Raw genomic sequence first — 24604 nt, 5'->3', positions numbered from 1 at the left:
TTACACCATGAACAAGTGTCCTTTTCGCGGTACTTGCCCATGTTTTTCTCATCTTTGTGCTTGTGTTGGTGATTTTGCTATCTGAAATGTCTTCAAGGCATAGTGCTGAAGTGCTGTCTAGTATTTCTAAGTGCGAGAAGGCTGCAATGTGCCTATGGATAAAATACACATGTTAGAGGAGCTTCCTTCAGGCATGAGGTATAAATGCTGTTGGCTATGCTAATACAATACATATTAAACACAATGCATATTAAATAAGGTGTCTTTAAATAGAAATATACATAAAACTAGGCTATGTGTTGATTGGTTATTCAAAACGTTGTAGCCAGAGGTTCAAAGGAACTTAACCCTGAATTTCCCCTATGAGCAACAGTTTAGTACCCTCTAATTCAGTGTTTGCTAGTGAATTTATAGAACATAACTAACAAATAATGAGCATCAACTGTACAGGTGTCCAGTCTTATAACTGTAAATGCAACAGTTCTGGTCTTCGCTTTGTGTTCATTAAAAGTTGAATTAAAGATTAAGTCTTTGCAAATTAAATTAAAATTTCCAAGCAATTTCAATTAAGAGTGTGAGAGCTGCCAATCTTCCTTTTTGACTGAACATTTACCGTTCACCATCTGCTTTCTCTATCCCTAGTGTTTCTTGTTATCAATGATTTCCTGTTCATCTGGCCCCTCTCTCCATTTCACCTAGACTAACCACTGTAGAGGTCTCCCAACTGCTCTTTCCTTTTCTGCACTTGTCCTCTCTCATACATTCTTTCTGAATCTCTCTTTTTATGTCTTATTTTGTTTTTTTTGGCCATGCCACGCAGCTTGCAGGATCTTAGTTCCCCGACCAGATATTGAACCCAGGCCCTTGACAGTGAGAGTCCTAACAACTGGACTGCCAGGGAATTCCCATACATTCTCTAAAGAGCAGATAGAATGGTCTTCTTCAAATGGAAATATAATCTTGTCAGTCCTGTGCAGAAAAAACCCATTGACGGCTGTATTTAGAATAAAATCCAAGCTCATGACCCTGACTCATAAGCCGCCTTTCGTCTGGCTTCTGCTTACATCTCCAGTCAATCACATGCTCCTTTCCCCTTGCTCATCAGGCTCCATTCAAGCTTGCCCTTTTTTTTTTTTCAGTTATTATAAAAAGGCACTTCATGCTATCAATGCATGTGGTCAGTAAGTTCTCAAATAGTTTCCTAAGCTCTGTACACTTTCACCCTAGGTCTCCATGGAGACAGCATCCTTGACAACCCTATCAGGTAAACTCTGGCCGCACCCCTCCTTCCATTCTCCATGCTCTCCCTCATTTTTACCATATCTTCAGGGACAAGTAACACCTGGAGCATACTGTATATTCCATTTAAGGAAGTCTTAAGTTAATGATTTTTAAATTTGGAGTCAATTTCAAAAAAAAAAAATAAGGAATATCTTTCCATTTTTTACCCTTAAGGATATTTTTCAGTAACCTATGTTTAGAATCTACTTCATTTTAAAATTATCTATTCTAGGGACTTCCCTGGCAGTCCAGTGGTTAGGACTCCGTGCTTCCAGTGCAGGGGGCACAGGTTTGATCCCTGGTCGGGAATTAGGATCCCACATGCTGTGTGGTGAGGCCAATAAATAAATAAATAAAGTAAATAAATAAGATGGCTAATTTCATGTTAAAGTAAAATAAAATTATTCTATATTTAGTCCTTTACATGATCTGAAAACTATTTTTTAATAATAAATATTGAAGTAGAACTTATTTTTCTATCTTTAATCCAGATGTATTGAATTCTGACCCTGTTCCCCTCTACTTCATAGAACTCATGCGTCACATATGCACAGAAAAGAGAAAAAGAGACACTGCGGTCGTTGTATCCTCACCGCTGCCGAGCGTGTGAATCCAATTATGCCATGTTTGGAAGCACAATAAACAGGCTGTTGTGCAACAGGCATCAGCCCTGAGACAAACAAATAAAAAACAAAAACACTTTTATTAAAAAAATGAGCAGACAAACCCCAATACTTGCTATGAAAATGAATAATTTGTGCCTGTTCCATTTTAAGATTAATCTAGAAAATACACTAAGGTAATCACTGGACAGTTTTGTAAAACTCACTATTCCAGGCATAGTTTATTCCTCCTATAACCTCTACTATACTGTCCAAAACTTATGGTCAGTAAGCTACCGCCTAGGGATGTAGCCAAGAGTGATACATAAGTTTTTCTGCTTCCCTGATGAAGACAAGAGAAGTCAGTGTTCTCTAAAACACCGAAAGAATCATCTTGAAATCCAGTAAGTTACTATCTGATTTTCAGTGTTTATGTCTGGATTTTTAAAAAGTATATATTCTTTATTTTTTAAGGCTTCCAAATGGCTGAAGGACTTTAAACTGCTTAAGCGGGATCTGGAGAGTATTATTTGTCTTCGTTATAAGTTAGTAAGCATTTCCCTGTCACGAATTGCACTGAACAATGCCGCTAAGTGTTTAAGAAAATTAAAAGTGAATTAACTTCTTTTGATTCTGATCTGTAGCAGATGCCTAGATCTTCTCATCCCATGACTTAGGAAAAGAAAATCAGAAATAAAAATGTTTGATCCTATTTTATTTCCTTTCATAATTATGTACTCAGTAACAGAACTCAAGCAGCTTTAGAATTGGCTTAATTTTCCATTTACACACAATAGTAACTGCTCAAAACTATGATTAAATCCATGGTGTGGAGAAAAAGTGGTACTGCAGCAGGTATGGCATCTTTCCCCCCCCATCTCCCAGCCCAACGTTACCCACTCCCCGCTACCAGAAGAAACAAAACAAGAAAAACTGATTTTTTCTGTAGTTATTATCACTATCAAGCTTACTTCTCATAATGGTCAATTCTCTGTCTCAATCAACAGTGAAACTTTTAACTAGAGCCATTTGTACATCTTGGCTTTTAACTAATTTCTTGAGTTAACACGTTCTACCATTTTTAAAATTTGTGATTTCTCCAAGGAAGAGCGATCCCTGATTACTTTAATGTTATTAATGTCAAATGTCATGATTCTACTAAATGATTCTGCTGAGATGTGGTCATCTCCACCCAGCTAACTAGTCCCAGAACCCCACCGATGGTGAGCGTGTTGTACCAAAGTGCAGTAATAATGGCGGACCTTAACCACTCCCTGGGTGCCTGCCAGGTCTCAATTTATGAAGTACGTTTGCTCAAGAGCAGTTTAAATCCCTGGGGATGGTAGATGGCACAGAGTGCGTCCTCCCAATGATCTCAAAGTACATAACGTGGTTCTCTTTTTGTTTTGTTTTCTTCTGTTCGTAACGAGTGTAAGTTAATTAAGTTTGTCAGTGTCAGTCAACAAGAATTCATGATGCCTCCACAGGGTGAACAGGTGTATTAGCAGATCGAGATAAAGACAATAAACAGGTGCAGCCAGGCGTTGCTGCTTCTTGTTCTTGTAAGTTAGTCACTATTCTACCCGCTCCTTCAATGTTTATGAGACCAAGGTAGTGGTTGTAGGTGGCGTTCACGGACAGCAGGAAATGCAGAGTGAACCTGAGTCAGAGATGAGCTGTTGACAGCCACAAAAAACACAAGGATGTCAAAGATGAATGGGAATGAATTTCTGTTACGCATGTGGAGGCACTGAACTTCTGAACCCAAACTGGTTCAAAGTGTCACAGCAGCAAAAGAGAGCAAATACTGTTGTGTTGGTTCTGTCTAAGAAGCCAGCTGCAAAACACATACTTTCCTTTAAAGGGAGAATTGCAGATGCAATCAGAATTTGTTTGCATTTTTAGAGTGGCGCTTAGCTTTATGACTCCCGTGGCATTCCAATGACATTTTTCACTGCAGTCCTGCAGAATGTTTCCTCTTGCATTGCTTTCACTCTCTGACATTAGATCAAAGGCTGCATAAATCCATTTCAGACATTCAGAAATCAAGCATCCTTTTAAGATATTTTTCCAGCTTTTTGGTATAACTGGCATACAATAAACTGCATATATTTAAAGTGTGTGGTTTGATACGTTTTGACATAGGTCTACACCCACAAAACCACGACCACAATCAAGATATGAACACAGCCATCCCCTAAAAGCTTCCTTGTGCCCCATCATCCTGTCCTTCTGCGTTTCCCCTCCCCCTAAGCAACCACTGATCTGTTTTGTGTCACTATAGATTAGTTTGCCTCTTCTAGAAGTTTACATAAATGTAATCATACAGTGTAAACTTTTCTGTCTGACTTCTTTCACTCGGGATAATTCTTAGGGGATTCATCCATGTTGTAATGTGTATCAATAGCTCATTTCTCTTTCTTCCTTTTTTTTTTCTCTTTCTTCCTTTTTTTTTTTTCTGAATGGTATTACACTGTAAGGATATACCTATCAATTGCATATGCATTGCTCTTTTGATAGATATATTCAGTTTGGGGGTCTTATAAAAAAAGAGAATTCTGGGCTTCCCTGGTGGCGCAGTGGTTGGGAGTCCGCCTGCCGATGCGGGGGACACGGGTTCGTGCCCCGGTCTGGGAGGATCCCACATGCCGCGGAGCGGCTGGGCCCGTGGGCCATGGCCGCTGAGCCTGCGCGTCCGGAGCCTGTCCTCCGCAACGGGAGAGGCCACAACAGTGAGAGGCCCGCGTAACGCATAAAAAAAAAAAAAAAAAAAAAAAAAAAAAAAAGAGAATTCTGTTTTTCAATTATTTTATTTAGGCAAGTTGTAGTTAATTTAGTTAAGTAGAGAGTTTTTCTTTATCTCCCCAGTACATGTAGATTTTAACTGTGGCTCCTTATGTTTCAGACAGGCAAAGATGTGTGGGATTTGTCCCCAACTTGCCAACTGACTTTCAGTGTAGAAGTTTGCTCTCTCTCCCTCAGTTTGCTGCTTTGAAAAGGGAGGCTAAAGGGAGAGAGAAAAGGGTTTTATTTTTGTTTTTTGTTTTTAAGGCTTTTTTTAAGGTTTTTCTTTTTGACAATGATTTTAGTTGGGGTGGAAATTTTTCAGAAATCCAACATTTTCTATTGGGTCTCACGATCCATTTCTCCCTTCCAAGTATAACATTACTGCTGTTGTGGTCAACTTCAGTATCGTATTGTTTAGCCATACCTCTGTTACCAACCTTAGACCTGCAGCACCAACATACAACGTTTCCATGTGCTTCAAATAAAAACCTGTTCTGAGGCTAGTAATAAGGGTCAGCTCAGAGAATTGTTCAGGGTGTGTCTGATAGGACTCTGGGGACACCACTCACGTGGTAGTTTGTGGAGATTGTGCCCCACAGTGTTCCTGCAGTTTACAACCTGCACAACTATACATGGCAGCCCTCCATGGTAGAGGAGGATGATGGGGCAAGAGACTAAGAAGGATGAACCAGTGGAGGTAGGAAGAAAACAAGCTAAGCGTCATGTTGCAGAGATTAAAGATGGGACTATTTTAAGAAGCCTAGAGTGGTTACTTTTATCATGTGCAGAATCAAAAGAGAATGGCTTTTCTTTGAGATAGTAACATCTCAAAATCACTCATCTAAAAATAGTAGCCTTCTTGGTTTCACTTCCTTCTCCAGCTACCTCTCCACTGCTCCACAGCTCCCCCTAACCAGGCTTTCCTCTGACCAGTCCAGTGCAACAGATCTTGTGGCGGTTGCCAGTGACGGGCGTCTGCTAAGGCTAGGTCTTCATCTTGCTTGATACTTTGCTCACTAGCAACCAGCACAGTTCATGATGTTCTCCTTGAAACACCTCCCTCCTTACGCTGGTGTCCTGCCACCTCACCCTCACTAGCATCTCCTACTCCTCGACCAGACCCACAAAGAGGCTAGGGGCCCAAGAGCCCATCCTGCTCCTCTCTGCTTTTCTATGTGCACTCTTTCCTTAGGTGACCTTATCCACTCCTATGGATGAAATTCATTCTCTCCATGTCTTCTTCATTCTCATTCTCTCTCTCTCTCTCTCTCTCACACACACACACACACACACACACACACACACACACATAATTTTCAAATTTAAATTCCAGATGTCCAGCCAAGATCTTTTACTCTGTCTTGAGATGGGAAATTTAGTTTTCTTCCCTTAAAATACAGTGTGTGCTAATTCAAAAGGTTTTATAGGAGTGAATTCATTTTAGAAATATGTGTTTGGTACCAAATAAGTGCCAAATATAATGAAAATATGTTTTAAATAGTTAGTTGAAATGTATAAAACCAAGGGGAGGATCACCATTTGGCCAGAATGTTATTTCTTATACTACTTAACCATTTAAAAATGTCCTTTTAATTGAATTGGTCGAGACAGATTATAGCACAGTAGTTTGGATTTTGGGTGCCAGACTGGCTGATCTCAAATCTTGAATCCACCACAATGAGCTCTGTTACCTTTGGAGGGGCTACTGCTGCCTACCATGGTGTTTTTCCTCTGTGAAATAGAGTAGTAATAGTAGCTATTCTGAGTCCTGAATGAGCTAATTTACATAAAATACTTAAAACTGTGCCTGACACATAAAAAGCATTACTATTTGCCATTATCTTTATATAGATGTAATCATTTTTCCTAAAGATGAAACATCTCAAGTCTTATTTATTGTTTTATTTACCTGTTTATCCACATCGTACCTTTTTATGAAAATGTGTCTTTTGCACTAAAATGCCACAAATCTGGTTACAGCATCCTAACTGGGTTTGGTTTCTGAACCTTGGCAAACTGTGGACTCTCGCTAATCCTAATTCAACAGTATTACAGAAGTGCATCCATTTAAGAACTATGTATTTAGTTACTTTAAATACAAAGGATATTGACGTAGTATTTTAAATCTGCTCTATTGAGAGCCCCTGGCACAGGGCTAGGGTAGAGCTTTGATATCTGACCATCCAGATCACCCCGTCTGACTTCACAGGGAGTTCTGCCAGGATAGTGACTACAGGCCCAGTTGTTGGAATTAATTTGGATTTTTAAAAATCTTGCAAATTAATTCCCATATGCACAGCAAAATGATTTTGTCTTCATGTTAAAGGATTTAAGAATAACACAACAAAGGACTGAGACCATGAGAGAACAGTCTCTAAAAAAATGTCATTTTGTTTGATGTGGGGAATCCTTAATTGTGCTTAAAAATGGATGCCTTATATTTAAAAAGTTAAGAATAGATTTTCAATACTTATTTATTCTGGGCCCAGCACTCTGCAAGTTTACTTAAAGAATTGTGAAATGGCTCTCTCCAAAATACAATACGTGTAATTTAGTTGCAGGTTTATGTCCGTCCTAACTGTAGATTAAGAAAAATAATATCAACAGAGGGAGAAATTCTACCCACGAAACAGAGAAATATTTTCTACAGCCACTCAGGATAATAACACCAAATGGCACCGACTGATGGGATAATTATGAAAAAAATTTTAAATACTTGAAAATGACACGTGTAATTATAGAACAAATAAAGAAGGCATTTGGAAAAGTAAAATATCATTTCCCTTTCCACATTAGTTCCTCTATCTTTAATATTCTTTCTACCTGTATTTACAAAAGATAACTTTAATATCTACATTTCACAGGAGGTAAATCGCTCAAAAAGTTTTTGTGCAAAAAACTGAAATCTGCTCGGATGGCAGTTGTACTGAATCCTTAAACATATTTTCTTTTAAATGGATAGAAACTAGGTAAGATAGACTATACAGAAGTGCTAAAGAAATTCAACTTAGGAAAGGAAATTGAGAATCTAAGGATACTGATCTTTGCATGATAAAAACTTGAGTTCAGCAGCTGTGCTAAAAAGCAGGGGTCGAAATTCCTCACATTTTCCTTAAAATCAGAAAAGAAACGGTCTACCCATCTTTCTGTGGTTAACCAGCACTTCTCTAATAAGGGAAAAAAAGAGAACTGATGAGAATCCGTTTATCTATGTTTGTGCAGAAAGTGGACCAAAGTAACTGGTGGACTTCCTTATTAGATGCGTTTCCACACAGCAGAACACCTTATCTGATGCTGCTTTTTCTCCCCAGTCACATGCTTGCCGTTAACAAATTATGTCTTAAAGTATGACCTGACATAAAAAGTGGGATAAACTTCCACAGAACGACTACATCTTTCTACCTTCCAGAAAGGTAACCCCAGCAGCACTTTCCAGGGATTGTTAATTCTCAGAAAGTTGTCCCTAAGGTCCCATCACAATCCCCCTTCCTAAAAGTTCAGTTATCCCCTAGGCTGTGATCAGAGGAAACCAAGATGAGCTTTCTCAGCCACTCAGAGAATGTCCCTGTGCAAACTAGAGGCTGGTTCCTCAAAGTGTGGGTCAAGGATCAGCATCAGAATTGCGGGATCCACCCCAGACTTACTGAGTCAGAAGAATCTGCCTCTAAACAGAGCCCGCAGGTAATGTCTCTCATGTTGAATTCTAGAAGAATATTCATTTTCTTAATAGTCTTTATGGCTAGGAAACCCTACATCTTTTATCCATTCCTCAAAAGGCCAATTTATAAATATTTAGCCTTTCCTACTGATTCCTTTTAGTACGTGTCTTCTTAATAATTTTAAGCCATAAGACAGCAAAACGGACACCACGAAGACTTTCGCTGGTACTAAGTGAGGGAGGTGGCCCACGTACTCAGAGCCGTTGACATCTGACCAGTTAAGATCCAAATAATGCAGACTCAGCCATTGTACGATATACACTAAAACAGAGCAACATACAATTGCTTTTATTACTACTGCTAATCGTCACCACCTTTCCCACGTACGCAGCTTGTTTGAGATGAGTGGTTCCACTGTAAATTGGAGATAATTAAACAGACTTCTATTGTAGGGATTTGTAAAAGTTCAATGTGATATCACAGAGCCAATAGTTTATCACAGTGCCTGGAACTTGGCACTTGCTAAATATGTTACTCCCTCTTCTTTAAAGCAAAAATAGTTGCAGAGGGTTGTACCACGTGATTACCTGAAATTTCTGGCCTGCTGTGACATTCCAGTCCAGCTGCTCTTCAGGTCATGTGAGTTCTAAAGCCTTGTACCTCTCATCGTGCTTCTGTTTCACCTATGCCACGCTGATACTGCCATGTTGACGAAACACTGACATATAGCTCTTGGGGTAGAAACTTTGCCAGTTACTTTCATAGCCCCATTTCCCTTCTGTCCACGTTTAACACGTTTGGTTAACTTGAATGTGTTATTTAAAGTGGTAACTTGAGCTCTTCTACTGTAACACAAAGTAATTACATAGTTGTCGATACAACTTAGAGCTCAAGTGAGTATGTCACTGGGCTGGGTTTAAGACATGCTAAACAAGTTCTAAGATTTTCAGGTATTTTCTTGAGACTCTAATGTTTTCAATTCAGAGCAGATACAACCTTCGTGGTGTCACTCACCAAATGCTACTGGGTGACTTATTTTTGAGGCATAGCAAACACCAAGACCTCAGTAGCTGAGCAGGGTTGGTGGGCAGACTCTTTCTGTGATGACTACTCTTCCTTTCCCACTAAGTATAGAAGCAGCATACTCGACTCCTATGGGATGCCTCATGGGAGCAGAGCTGTTTATCTGCTTTAAACCAGACTTCACTCTTCTCTCTTGTTCAACTTTTTCTTGTTTGACAGTTAAGGATGGATGTGGTAAAATGAGTGCAGGTTTATATATTATATTTATAGACAAAAACTTGTACAGAAGAATCTATATGGTTAACAGAGGTTGGAACAACTTCCAGGGCTTCCAGGGACAAGCACACCCTTCCCTCAATACACCGAGGAATCACTCTCCCCTGTAACTACTCCTCTGTTTGTTAAACTTATTAATTGCATCTGATACTCGGTCTGCGTCAGCGGTTGTTACTCATTAACTTCTCTGCCGAAACCAGTGTGTCAACTTGAGGTTTTACTATGACACTAAATGATTCCACTGGATCTGTGCAAGAGATCACGGGATGGACTCTGGTTGGGTTGAATATTACCCACCATTCCTTCAACAGAGTGAGCAGTAGGGGGAAAAGAGGGAAAGTCTGTAAGGAAGGAATATTTGGAAAACACAGAGGAAGCAAGCATGAGAACTGTCTTCCTACAGATTTGTCAATTATACCTCATATAAGCTGAGGACTCAAAAAAAAAGAAAAAGAATTACTTCGACTCCAGTAACCCCTCAAAGATGTTTTTGGTCATCTGACCTCTGCCGACATGCTCCAACTTCAAGGGAACAAAATTGTTGATATTATTTCTGAGGAAAGTATGAGGATGTGAGACGTCTACATTTATCTTCTGCTACTATTACAAAATCCTGTATTTTTATCAAACTGATCTCATTATGGGAAGAACAGAAGCTCTTGGTGAGTGGATAAAATTCAAGACAATACATTTTAATTCTCTTTCTGAGATGAGGACACCTCAGTGACAAAGCCCAGGGTCAGAGGAGGGGTAGCAGGGGCTGTCTGGATTGGCCAGAGGCAACAAGGAAATGGTGTAGATGCCACAAGTATGGAGGACGGGCATTATGAAGGTACCCAATCAAGTATAATGGACAGAGACGAACTACTGAACCACGATCAACAGAGTTACCCTGCCTGTTGGGAGAAATATCAGAGGGAGAACCACTTTGCTTTTTTTGTTTGTTTGTTTCTTTGTTTTTTTAAAAAGTAACTTTATTGGAGTATAATTGCTTTACAATGTTGTGTTAGTTTTTGCTGTATAACAAAGTGAATCAGCTATAAGTATACATATATCCCCATATCCCCTCCCTCCTGCGTCTCCTCCCACCCTCCCTATCCCACCCCTCTAGGTGGTCACAAAGCACTGAGCTGATCTCCCTGTGCTATGCGACTGCTTCCCACTAGCCATGCATTTTGCATTTGGTAGTGTATTTGTGTCAGTACTACTCCACTTTAGACTGTTCTGCTATTCACTAGACTGTAAGAGTGTCAGAAAGGTAATTCAAAGCCAAAGTGGTCTCCTCATTGAATTTATATCCATTCATTGTTTTATCTGCCCGATTAGAGAAGGATCCACACAGGGTTCCCAGTACTGGCTCTGAGATAGGTTAAGAGGAAAATTCACACCCAGGATGGGTACTGTGACAAAGCAAGCTCTTAGCCAAGAAAGCCAAGTGGACATCTAATTGTAATCCCTAAATTACTCTTCTCTATGGCATGTTTTGACTTGTGATGTTGGTAAGCTCCCCAAATGGTTCCAGGGCTTTACTCTGTGTGTGTCAAATGGGGCAATAGCTTAAGCTTTCGCTGAAGGTTTAATAAATAGTCCTGAGATTCAAGTAGTGCCCAGGAGGCCTGAAGATACTAGCACATCGCATTGGCTTAATCAAGTTACAGGAATTCAGTTTCTCTTTCTTCATAATTAGGCTAAGATAGACACAGAAAGAGACAGAGACGGACAGATTCATAGATAGAAGAGAGAGAAAATCAAGTGGTTAAGAGTAGGGGATCGCGTATCAGGCTGCTAGCATGAGAACTGCAGCTCCCCCGCTTCCCTGCATGTAAGCTTGTGCAAGAAACCTACACTACCCAGGCTAGGTTCCCTTATCTGCAAGACGAAGGTTATAGAATCTACTTCACTGTGGTGTTGAGAGTATTAAATGAGAGAACACATACGCAGTGTTTAAAAGAGTATCATGCAAACAGTGAGCGCTCAGTGAAAGCTAATTGTTACTATATATTTAAATATTTTTATTGGATAAAAGGCAGTACTACCCTGCATTTCTCTATTCATGCTCTTTGGGGCAAGTAAGCCTCTTCCGGTACAGAGGCTCTCCCAGAGAGTCCTATATTGATTCAACCCCGAGGCCTTCTCTCTTTCCTGGGATTGAAACCAGTGCCTCCAGTGATACAAGGTCAAGAGTCTCTGATGTTCATGGTTCTCGTGTCACCAGCCCCCTTAACTTTAAGAGAGAATTCATGGAATTATGTCTTAATCACCACCCTAGGTTCTTTTGTACATTTATATTTGTATTAACCTATTAAATATTTCTTCTTAATTCTCCAATCATTTATATATTTTTCTTATGATTTCATTTCAAAATAGTGTAGATTTAGCCGTGACAATTTGCCTTTTGGGTTCCAGCCTCTGAGAATCCAAACTTCAGCCCTCTCTGGGGCTGAATATCTCTTTTAAGTATTGCCCATGCTTTCATCTTTTATTGTACTGTTGGACTTGAAATGTTATAATTTATAAGTAGATGACATGTTAGGAAAAATAACCAGATTACCCTGAACCATTTATAGAACCAGGGCTATAATAACTCTAGGGATGGCATTTTTGTCTTGAAGCAACTCAAAATGAGATGCGGGTTTATTTTTGAGAACTTCTGAAGAGGGAGATGTCTAAGTTTCCACTCGTGCTAAGTTCACAGTGGTTTAAAGACCATCTGACAATGATTCCTGGAGGAATGAGAAAAACGCTGAGCCTCAGACACTAGTGTGGTCACCTGACTCCCCCAGTGCTACTGCAGCCAGGAGGTGGAGGACAGGATGGGGGGTGGGGGGCAAGGAACACCGATTCTGCAATTACCACAATAACTGAAACCAACCCAATGACTGAAGAAAGTCTCACTGTTTTTTGGACACGAATAGTTTAGACTTGCTGTCAATATTGGTCAGTGTTCTAAAATTTCATGATTTCACTTTAACTATTCAAGACCCATTAATGATTTTTTCCTAGAATTTTCAAAGTAAAGTCTTTCTGCTCCAAAAGTTCCTGCCAAAGGTTTATAGCTAATACGGAGTAAGACGACATCGGCTGATCGTAAATCACACTGCCCTGAATAAAACACATTTTGGATTGCCCTTTGTGGCAAGGATGATCAGCTCCCCTCTGACATCCACCTTTAGACACACAGCTAGACTACATTTCCCAGACTCCCTGTTGTCAGGTGAGCCATGAGGTCAAAGCCTATAGAAATGTGAACAGAGTGGGGTTTGCCATTGCAGGGCTGGGATTTAGAAGAGGAACCACACCTCCTCAGGGTTCTCTTGCTCTTTCTGTAGGAGAGAAAGGAGTCCCCCAGTGCCAGCGTAACCCTGGAAGCTCCACGCTGAAGAGCTTCTGCCAGCCTGGTTTCCCAAAAGACTGCGTACAGAAGAGATTCCCTTGCCCTGGGCGGATATATGAGTGAGGAATAAGCTTACGCTATGTTTAAACCATTACACCTTTGGGTCTATTTATTATTGCAGTTTAGCACTGAAGGGAAGTGGAATATGCCACCCCAAAGTATGTCACATGGGCATAAGGGTGAATTTGAGCTAAAGGCACTTGTAAAACAGCAGATGCAAAGGAGCACTTTAATCTCCCTTTTCTTCCTGAAAGCAGGACACAGAATCCCATGTAAAAGATGCTGTCCCGGTACCAGGAGAAAAGAAACCTTATCGCTGGAGATAGGAGTCAAGGCCAAGAGACATCTGTACAGACGTTGTTAAAATAACTTTATCTTTCTTTAGTCTCCCCATATATTTTAGTTACTTTCCCACAGTTGCCTTGCTTTGTTCAACCTAGTTTATAAACAGCGAGGCCTTGCCATTTCTTTGGGTCTTCATTTTCCTGTGGGGACTCTCATGGATGTGTGAAAACCTGTACGCTTTGCCCTTGTTGATCCATCTTATGTCAATTTCATTCTCAGGCTGGGCCAGAGAGGCTGAGGAAGTAGAGATCAAGTCTGGCTTCCCCTACAGTTTATCCCAACTAACTATATATGCCATATTTTAAAATGAGGCACGCTTACTAAAATCACACAGGACTAGAGATACCTTAACTTTGTTTTAGTCCTTTTTAGTCTATCAAAGGTGCTTTTACATGTTTTCCTGCTTAGGAATCTCACAGTAACCTTTGACAAATAGCAACTCTAGGAAAGTATCTATACATTTTTTTAAAATAGTACTGCAGAAAGAGAAAGTCACAATTTAAGATAATAGGAATAAACTTAGAGTTTGAACTTCTGATATCATATAACAGAAAATTCCATAGAACCAGTAAAAAAAAAAAAAGTAAACCAAGTTTCAATTCCAAACCTGAGTTGATAATAAATACACTTTGAACGAGTTACTTTTGTGGTCCCAATTACCAGTAAGAAATCATTATTAACATGATAATTGTCCTTACCTGCTAACGAGGACATATTAATAATGATGCCACCTTCACCTCCATTTTGCTTGCTCATGTAATCCAAACCCAGGTAGGTTCCACTGATGACAGAAACCTAGTCCGGGGCAGAAATGGGAAAAGCAACAGAGCTATTATACTCTGTTAAAGAGTATAGCTCTGATAAATAGCTATTATACTTTATCATACTTTATCATATGGTCACACACCACAGTTTTTATTGCTATCCCAGACACCGAGGGAGACTCCTGCACATGTTATCAATGAAAGGTTTTGAAGTGGCTGTGTTTTTTTCAAACGCACTGACTGGATTCTCTTTTATTTGCCTAAACTTGTAGAGCTCATCACATCTCTGCAAAACTTCACTTAGTTGCCTGATCTGAGATTTTATGATAAAGGTTATATTCCAAGTGTCTTGTTACTTTCACTAATCCTCAGCATCTTCAAGAATTCTGTACATTCTTTTTCTTTTCTAAATACTGGATACAAAATGTATTCACCCTTCTTAGCACATGGTTCTCTTGTCCAACTATTCTACATCCATCTGCTCTGTTTCATTCTCTTGGATCTTGGAATATGTAATAGTGGATACCCTTGATTTCCTACACAGTTTTGATTTCCTTCTTCTATTTTGCATTCGTGTCTACTTCTTCTGCATGTAATACAGAGGAAGGTGATCTCCCCTGTTTTAGTGCAGAGAGTGATTAATCTATTTCAATCACAGAAATCCCATTCCCCTTGCCCGTGACTGGTTTAGGAGCCAAATGTGACCATTTCTGGCGAGACCTGAGAAGCAGTCCGCTGGAGGTGGAGTCTGGGCTGGGGAGGGTGATGGCAGAGGACTCTGCGGAGAAAATTGTCATCGCTCTTAAGAAAACCAGGAAGAAATGATTGCGTTACTCCTTTCTCATTGCTTCATATGGGGGCGATGGCTGGAATGAAGTTATATTGATAGCATCTTTAAGAGGAAACCACCATGATGGCTGGCAGACGGGAATGAGATCTGGGAGCTGCAGCGTCAAGCCATCCTGAACTCTGTGTCGTATGAGATCACATAGCCGTTGTACCCAGTTTGAGCAAAAGGGATTTCTGTTCCTTGGACATATGGTCTTCAGTAATGAAATCACTTAATTTTGTTCATCACTCCTGCAGCTGTCCTTTCGAAAGCTTACTCTGCTTTGCTCAACTCACATCCAGGTATAGGCACCTTTTCGGTTTTATCCTAACATTTAAGAATTAACCACTGTCAAAATCAACTTGTGACATGAAACGTATTTGAAACCTTGCATTCCCTTTTAGATTTAAGAACTCCTCTCCCTTCCAACTCAGACTTTTGAAAGGTGAAATTTTGCTTTTGACATCTTAATTCCTATGTCTCTCATTCTTTATAGCACTGCAAAGAAAATGATACAACAGATAATGAGATAACGAGTCTGAACCTGAGGGTATATATTGGTGGTTACCTTCTTCTTATTTTAAAAAGTCCTTTTGGAGTCTTTTTGACAAGGATCCAGAGTTGCCTCTCTACCTAACAGTAGTTCTAGCACAAAAAAAAGTAAGCTGAAGATTCTATTCACTTAAGGCATGCATCAGTTTGATATTAAGTAGGCTTAGGGAGAATGAGTAAAACCTGCACATGATTCCCTTTAAAAAGGAAAAACAAAACATTAATGGCTTATATAAGAAGGAAAAGAATGTAGATGGCTGAAATTACTGAAGTCAGTTAGATTCTGTGTGTTTCTGCCCAAGTCTCCAGCATGTCTGAACAGAATTTCTGTTTATGTGTATTGGCGCTACGCTTTTATTCTCAGGTATTTACAGCTTTGCTGACACCTGCTTTTGTGTTTTCAACATCTACAAGATGCAGCCAGATAGAAAATTTGGGAATGTTTTTAATGTTTTTTAAAAGCCAGGTTTATTTCCTGGTTTTTGATGGAGAAGGCAAAGGATTATCTTGCCATCCATTATCAGGTTAAGAACTGAGTAACTTTTCAAATAAAAGGCTTCTTAGGATAAACCTGCAAGACAAAGCCTAAGGTTTTAGCTGTACATATAAGAAATTTTCACCTCTTTTCCTTTACTTTGACAACCTCTTCCATATCCCAGATCATATATTAATGGAATTGTTAGAAAAACACAGAATAAAAATGTTTCCTAAATATATTTGTGGCCTTTTGGCAATGTTTATACATTGTATAGATTGGGCCATTGTAATATCCAGGGAAAAAAAAAAACAAAAATTACAGATATGTTCTCGCTACAGATACAAAAAAAAAGCTGGAATCTATAGCATTATTTTAGTCCATTTTGTAAAGGTATTAAAATTTTGTATTTGACTCTCAAACAAAAAAAGAGGAAAATCCAAAGTCTACTTTTACTTAGTGAGGATAAATGAAAATTCAGTTATTGACAAAGTGATATAATTAACACATGCTTACTCAACATTTTTAGTTACGAAGAGACAGTTTTTATATGTAATACTGAAATTGTATAGTATTCCAAATGTTAACATACTTTTTTTTTTTAACAAGTTAAAGCATTCTATAACTTAAAACCACTCTCATAAATTCCTCTATCCTGGAAATAATTCTCTAGTAATACAGATAAATGGATAAATGAACGTGTTTAACTCCTCTTATTAGGCATAATTTCTTCCTATTATACACACATATATGTATATATGCTTCTATAACATTTGTGTGTATATGTGTGCGTGTGTGTGTGTATCCACTACGGAATTTTCCTAATCTGTCATTTCCTTTATTTAATTTCCCTCCAGTCTGCAGTTGCTTTTAGTTTATTTATGGTTCTTGTGCTACACTGTAATTAAAGCAATTTTTTAAAAGATTCTGTCATCTAAATCATGAAACTCTGCCTTTCAGGTTTCTTGTTTTTTTCTCCAGCCAGTTCTCAAGGGATACTAATATAGATGATCATTTTTTTCCTGAAACCTTTTCTCATCTTTTATTCTTCCATGTTCAGTCTTGTAAAATTTCTGCGTATTTAGGGGGTAGATATGATTGTCTTCCCCCTCGCAGAAGCTACTTAGAAAATTTAGCAAGCTTTCCCTAACTATAACATTTCAATGGGATCTTTAGATATGGCAGAGTAGTAGTAACAGAAAGTAGTTACTAATTTAAGGTGTAATCAACACCCCTGGGAGCCAAGAAAAAGGAGTACACTTGACAACACTGTTTCTGTCCATTTCCTCAACTCTTCATTAGAGACAGTATAGAGCAGAGGGACCCACCTCGTTTAGAAATGAGATAGTGCGAATGAAGAAAGTGTAGGTTTTTAGTCTCTGGACGAGAAATGCAATTTTTTGAGTGACTGCTATGTAGTAGCACCGTGCTGGATGCTTCATACAAATTATGGTTTATTGACACTTAACCAACCTTAGAGGTAAGAGGATTACCTTCATCCTTTCACAAACTGGGAAATTCAAGATCAGAGACATGAAATAAAAGTTCATGAATTTTAAATTCAGGTCTGAAGCAAATCTTTTTTAAAATCCCCAACAATAGCCATCTATTTTGTTTAATTTTTATTTGAATATACTAAAGGCGTCAATATAAGTTAGTCATAGGTCCAAATTAGGTTGGAAGTCCCATCTGAGTGGGAATGAATTATTTAGGTTTATTAAAGCTTCAAAAAGTAAAATAAATACATTACCAAATGGCCTTATCAATATTCAGAGTTAAGTCTACCTCTGCCCAATGGCCAGACCAACCTTTGAGAGTTATACAAAGACTCATTCTTTCCTGAACATTCCCTGTGAGCCTGAGCAGCTATAAATAAGGCAGCTGTGGCTGACGCACAGAGGAGCCTAGTGGAAACAAAAGACTGGGAAGAGGTTTACTGTATCTCTTGTGTGGGAAGAGCAGTGGGAGCTGCTGGCTGAAGAACAAAGAAAGGGCAAGTTTGCTAAGGAGTAAAAGTGGAAGGACATATATACTGTTTGTCGTACACTGTTTGCAACACTGATGCGTTAGGAAACCATCCAAACATTGTACTGAAACACAAAAATGAATATCCACGTATGCAAAATATCATAGAATAGCAGTTTATTTTTCTAATACACTTTAATTGAACATCTGTGTATGCAAAACGACAATTTTCTGCCTTCAGAGAACTTACAGTAGAGTAGCATAAGTTATACATGTATAGAAATAATTCTAATAAAATTTAAAAACTGACATGCCTTATAAGGATGGTATAAACTATGTTGTATAAAATTTCAGAAGAGGGAAAGATAAATGGTGAGGTCCTTTAAGCCGTTACTCTCTGACATGGACAAGAACATGGAAAAATATGCAAAAGACCACACAGGGAATTGTACAAGGAGGTAAATTACATCCAGAGCAGAGTTGAAGAAAATTATTATACAAACCACACACAAATATTTGCATTATACTAACAGAGATAATCAAGTTATAAGGATAATGATTGGTCAGACTCTAATCTACTTTTGCAATGGGTGTTGTAAGTAGGAGGGGAAGTAATTTGTTTTTAAGTTATATATGGGTAACAAAGGTTATAGCTTGTTCTTTTTATGTAATATTAAATAAATGTCATCAGTCCCTGGAGTTAAGCTAAGGAGTGGCCTTTGTCAGCAGAGTTCAAAGAAAAATAAAGGCCAGCTCCAGGAGGGTGAGTTGTAACCAAACAAGGCGAATAAAATTCCCGTCTTGCAGAATTTTCTATTTGCAGATAATGCAGGAACTTTCCACATTGGAGCAGGTGTTTATTCACCTGTATATTTATTATATTAAAGCAAACATGCCCTGTCTGCTGGATGAAGATAGATAATTCGAATCCTATTACCTCTGAGACAATCTCTTCACTATTTTCATGTTTCATTATATTAACTCTAATCACTGCACATGTTTTCTGACAGCTGATTTCTCAGAAGAAAGGCACAGTAGGTGCCCATTATGAATGCACTGAATATAGGAACTTTATACCCTAGGGACCTCTATCTATAAAATATCTGTAGTTTTACTGATGAAACTACAAATAGTAGTGATGTTCTAGGGAGAGAGCTGCTGTGTGATTTGTGCTTTTTCATTAACATAGCTTGATTAAAAATGAAGTCTTGTCACTTTATGTGGTTTTGGAGAGAGGCATAAGTTTATAAAAACATGTTTTTAAAAATTCCTGCAGTTTCCAATTGGTTGCATATTCCAAAAAAAATTATTTCAAATCTGGCAACCAAAGGATGTAATGAAGTATGGTTCATAAGTCAGGGATAACCACCAAAGACTGTGTATAAAACGTATGGTTTTCTTACCAGCTGAAGAAAATTAAAGTGATCCAATGGAATTTAAGATAAGAATGGAAAAAGAACATAAACAAAGAAAATTTAGTGAACATAAAGTATGAACTAAAGTGGAAGGAATAAGTCCTAATAGAAGAGTAAAAATAAATATGAGTGACCTAAATTCACAAATATAAAAAGCATTTGTTTCTAGATGTGATTTGAAAACTAAGATCTCACATTATACTGTTAGCAAGACACAAAATTCACATAAAAGGTTACTTTCATTTTCAAAATAAAGAAATAGAAAAAGATACGCCTAGGTAAATGTGAATCAAAAGAAAACATAAGGTACCGATATTATTTCTGGAAATATAAAACAAATCAAAAATCACAGGTTGCAAGTGGGGCTACAACTTTAAAAAATCAAAGATCAGTAAATTATAATCACCAGCCATTTATGTAGCATTCACACTGACAGAATGACTGAAAGAGGTAGGCAAGTTGACGTTTGTCATTTGAGATATGACTACATGCTATTCAGAAACGGACAGATCAAGGAGATAGAAGTAAGCAAAGGAATAGCTGACAGCCAAACCAAATAGAAATATTTTAAGAAAAGAAAATTAGGGCTTCCCTGGTGGCGCAGCGGTTGAGCGTCTGCCTGCCAATGCAGGGCACACGGGTTCGAGCCCTGGTCTGGGGGGATCCCACGTGCCGTGGAGCAGCTGGGCCCGTGGGCCACAACTACTGAGCCTGCGCGTCTGGAGCCTGTGCTCCGCAGCGAGAGAGGCCGCAGCGGTGAGAGGCCTGCACACCGCGATGAAGAGTGGCCCCCGCTTGCCACAACTGGAGAGGGCCCTCGCGCAGAGACGAAGACCCAACACAGCAAAAATTAATTAATTAATAAACTCCTACCCCCAATATCTTCTTTAAAAAAAAAAAAGAAAATTATAAGCTCTTATCATTTATAACAGAGAGACACAAATATAAAATTAAACTAGGTATTAACTAAGCAAATTCAATGGTATCTTAGACATGGATATACCATGACAAAGTAAGATTTAGCCAAGAGATGTAAGTATGGTTCACAGTATGAAAATGTTTCGTTTTATTTCACTACATTATTAGTCTAAAGTAGAAGAAAATCATAGAATTAACTCAGGAACAGCAGTTGTCATGTCTCTAAACACACACACACACACACACACATACACACACATACACACACACACACACACACACACACACACACACTACACCAGAAAGATTTTGAGGGACACTTGACAAATAGGTTTTAAAGTTATTTTGAACTATAATGATATCCAGGAACACTTGACACAAATTTTAGAAAGAACTGGAAGGAGAGTGTTTGTACTTTAAAATAGTACCTTTTGTTCTGGGTCAAAGGACTTTAGGCATCTGTCAAGCTTGTACCTTATCAAAGTGGTACTCACAGATTCAGCTTTCTTGTGAGTTAGGGTAATTCTCATTACTCCTATCAAGTTATTACAGTTAAGTCATTACTCATGAGAATGTCAATTCAAGTCAAACATTTATTGACAAAGCACTATCTTCAAGATACTGTGTTGATTACTGAGAGAAGAACAAAGAAAAACATCACATGGTTCCTGTTTTTAAGGAGTTGGATGTGGTGAAGTAGGGACCACTCCCTGTGCATTTATACACACACAGCTGCCCCTCTGTACTTTACATGTGCCTGCTTTGCGAGACTAGTAAGAAAGACCTTACCAAAAACAGGGTGACCCCATGCCCCGCCCAGTTCTGACATTTGGCTTCAGCTAAAGTTTGTTACTAAACCCCAATATCTTATGTCAAGTCTGTTTATAAAATAAGATAATCAGCAAGCTTATGATACAATGAATAAGACAAATTTTATTTCCTTATTCTACATGTTTACAATTCAAGGAAGAGCTAAATAATCATCAAACATTGTGGGAATTACACACACTCATGCACACACACACACCGGCATTCAGGATAAAAATCTTAATAATTACAGAGTCCAGCGGTCACTTTAGCCTTGTTGTCTGTTATAGTCCTAGAATTAAGATTTATTTTTTAAGTACATAAATTAAGCCAGGGGTTAGAAATTTTTTTTTCTATAAAGAGTCAGATGGTAAACATTTCAGGCATTGCACATCATAGGGCCTCTGTCACAATTATTTGATTCTACCACGGTAGCATGAAAGTAGCCAGAGATAACATGTAAATAAACGACCTTGGCTGTGTTCCAATGAAACTTTATAGACACTGAAATTTCAATTTTGTATATTCATATATTTCTTGTTTTTCTTCTTTTTCTTATTTTTTCAACTGTTAAAACATGTAAAGCCCATTTTTAGCTTGCAGGTCACAAAAACAGGTGGCAGGCTCATTTGGCCTGAGGGCCGTAGTTTGCCAACTCTTAAGTTATACAGTAAACGATGTTTTTTTCTGATATCTCCTTTTAATATTTTAAGACAGATTTATTTTCATAATTGAAAACCTCAAATGTCTTCCTATTTGTAAAAGGAAATGTTTTTTTCCCCAGCTTTTTATAACTTCCCTTTTTCTACATTGTAGGTCATTGTATTGTTTCCATGAAAAAATCCTTTTTTCCTTTTAAAGCATTTTGTTAAGTAATTGTAGACCATGAACATGGCTAAGACGGCTTACCAAATTAATTTGCAGAGTTTTTTCCCAGTTTTTCTCATTATTCACTCCAGCATTATTCACCAAAATGTCCAGTTTTCCAAAGTGGTCTACAACTTTCCTAAAAGTATCTAATAAGAAAAAAAGAAAAAAGACATCATAGATACGTTCTTATTTTGCACAGACACATTTATGACAGTCTGTGCCCTGAAATGAGGTTTTAATTCATCCACGCTTCTCGTGAAGGTTACACTCTTAGACGGTGACTTCCTGCCTTGCTTCTCAAGTGTGGTTTGTGAGCCAGCAGCATCAATCAGTATTACCTGGGAACCTGCTAGAAATGCAGAATCTGCGGCCACCACAGACCTATGGAATCGGAATCTTAACCGTAATAAGATCCACAGATAATTTGTATGCACGTTAAAGTTCTGTAAGCAGTATCAGTGGTGTAAATTTTAGAGAACTGAGCACCCTATGCTAAGAGCTCTTAGAAGTCAGTCTGGGCAGCCAGCATCTCTGTCCCTAAGAAGTTACGGAAGCTCTGTGGCTTAGACTATGACAAGCATCCCTTTAAAAATAAGCCATATTTTCTTCATAAAGTGTCATATTAAACAGTTATGTATCCAGATCCATTATGATCGTTTCAGTGCATTTGGATATCCTAGTAAGTCTGTTTTTCATTCAGATGATTTTATTTGATTATTGTAACTTCGATGTTTGCCTTTTCTTTTTCTATTTTGACAGCTTTGTATTGCAAGTTTGTATAACAACTGTGTTCAACTAAGGTCAAGTCTGCATAGATTCTGAGGTTTGAAGGTCCCTCATTACGTTGTCCAACCACATTTCCAGTCCTTGCCAACCCTCCTTGACCAGTTAAAATTAGGCTTTACCCCTTGGTATTGAGAAACATTATTTCTCAAAGTAGCCTTTTACATAGTTCTATTGTTTCCCTGGGCCTTTTACCACTGGTTCTAGTTCTATTACTTGAAACTATAGATAACAATTGTGGTTATTCTTCCAAATGATAGAAATGTGTTCTCGGGTCTTGGGTCCAACATGAGTTCCTTGAAAAAAATAGATCCGCACAAACTTTATACTGATTGAAATAAAATTAAAGAATTATTAACAACCACCAAACATATTGAAGACGGCATGGACTAATTTGCCAAATGGATAAATTACTATGCAAGTTAGCTGCCAAAAATATTGCCAAGACTTTCTAATATGTACCCTTTACAGTACCTTTTACTGTACTGGAATGGAAAACAACAAAATATATAAAAACTGTTCATTTTTTCAAAGAATCTTTAAAATGCTTCTTAAGATCTCAAATTGATTCCAGAAAGGGTCCTCCAGTAGAAAAGATCTAAGGAATATTATTATTGTTAATTTTTGCATTTTCATCTTAAATATATTCTACTCTTCAGAACTCCACATCCACCTTACAGGAAATTAGGTTGTCAAATATGGACGTCTGCTTGCTTCTTTACTTTTCTTTCCTCTTTCGGTGTCCACTGTATTCCTTATACTCTGCCCTTACTGGTGTATAACACACCAAATTATACATCGGTGTATTCTTCTTTATAACACACCACTGAATTTTGGGCTCAAGCAACTTACAGTCTATTAGTAACTCTTGCTGACATTTATATGCTGTGGTACTCTTTGTAATTTGCCTAAACTCTTCAGGTTGCATTTTTCATCTGTAAGTCATCTCCAAGAACTTTTTCACCTCTGTATTTTTATGATTTCAATGAAGTCTCTTTGGCCACATGTCTAAGCAGTTTTAAAAGTTGTAGGCAGCATTAAATCCTGACACTGGAAGAGCCAATGCCATGTTTTCCTAAACTGCAAATAAACGCTGATGTCCAGACAACATGTGGATTTCTCACGACCAACATGCCTTCTGCTGGTCACTCATTATGTGTCTGGTTTCCTCCTTCACAATCACTTATCCTTAAGGAATGTGTTTACAGTCAAGGTACTAATTTTAAATACTGGGAAGCAAAACAATTAAGGTTAAATGTCACCTGTGAAACTACATAAATTCAGACAGAAATAGCTTTCAGATGATCTATAGGGAATCTGTTCCCTATTCCATCAGCACGGCTGTTGGGATTTGACACGACTTTATCCCTGATGAAAACTATCCTGTGCAATCAGCAAAACTTTATCCTCCAGCAACTAGCACTATGTTTACAGGTCTCTTCTACTCGTGCTTGTAATCCATGTTATAGGTCTTTATAACATTTTCGGATTTTAATTATATAATTTCCTTCAAAACAGTTTCCCTGAACAGCAGTTGGTTTCCTTCTAACATAGACCTCCATTTTCACTCTCTCACAGAACAGCCCAACATTTTCGAAAAAACACACATCCACGTTAAGAACAGAAGTACCAGAGTGACTTTTATGAAGATATTTTTGGTCCCTTGACTAAAGACGTGCCTAATAATTTACTTAGTCTTTCAAAAAAACTTTGTGAAATACAAATATTTTATTTTCCCCCAGAAAAACATGTATGTTTTTCATATAGATCTGTTGGGCTTCTATATGACCAAATCTGTTAATTGTCTACACCAATTGGGTCCCTGATATTTCACAACTAGATTGGTCTATTTTAAGTGA

The 24604-nt window shown here is 38.2% G+C and overlaps 1 protein-coding gene across 2 annotated transcripts in view; it reads right to left on the bottom strand.

Annotated features, from left to right (window-relative positions):
- The window catches only part of HPGD (15-hydroxyprostaglandin dehydrogenase), a 29587-nt gene that overhangs the window by 3607 nt on the left and 1376 nt on the right, over window positions 1–24604 (bottom strand). The window contains exons 3-5 of one of the 2 annotated variants that reach the window (XM_032636225.1): window positions 22002–22108; window positions 14066–14162; window positions 1875–1951 (exon numbers count right to left, since the gene is read on the bottom strand). In XM_032636225.1, the coding sequence (XP_032492116.1) occupies window positions 1875–1951; window positions 14066–14162; window positions 22002–22108 (281 nt within the window). Of the gene's footprint in view, window positions 1–1874; window positions 1952–4715; window positions 4888–14065; window positions 14163–22001; window positions 22109–24604 lie in introns of those variants that run through there. The other variant, XM_032636226.1, reaches the window with a different exon arrangement.

This window comes from Phocoena sinus, chromosome 6 (assembly GCF_008692025.1).
Source record: "Phocoena sinus isolate mPhoSin1 chromosome 6, mPhoSin1.pri, whole genome shotgun sequence".
NCBI lineage: Eukaryota > Metazoa > Chordata > Mammalia > Artiodactyla > Phocoenidae > Phocoena > Phocoena sinus.
The sequence above is the reverse complement of the archived record's forward strand: the minus strand, read 5'-3'. Positions and strand labels throughout refer to the sequence as shown.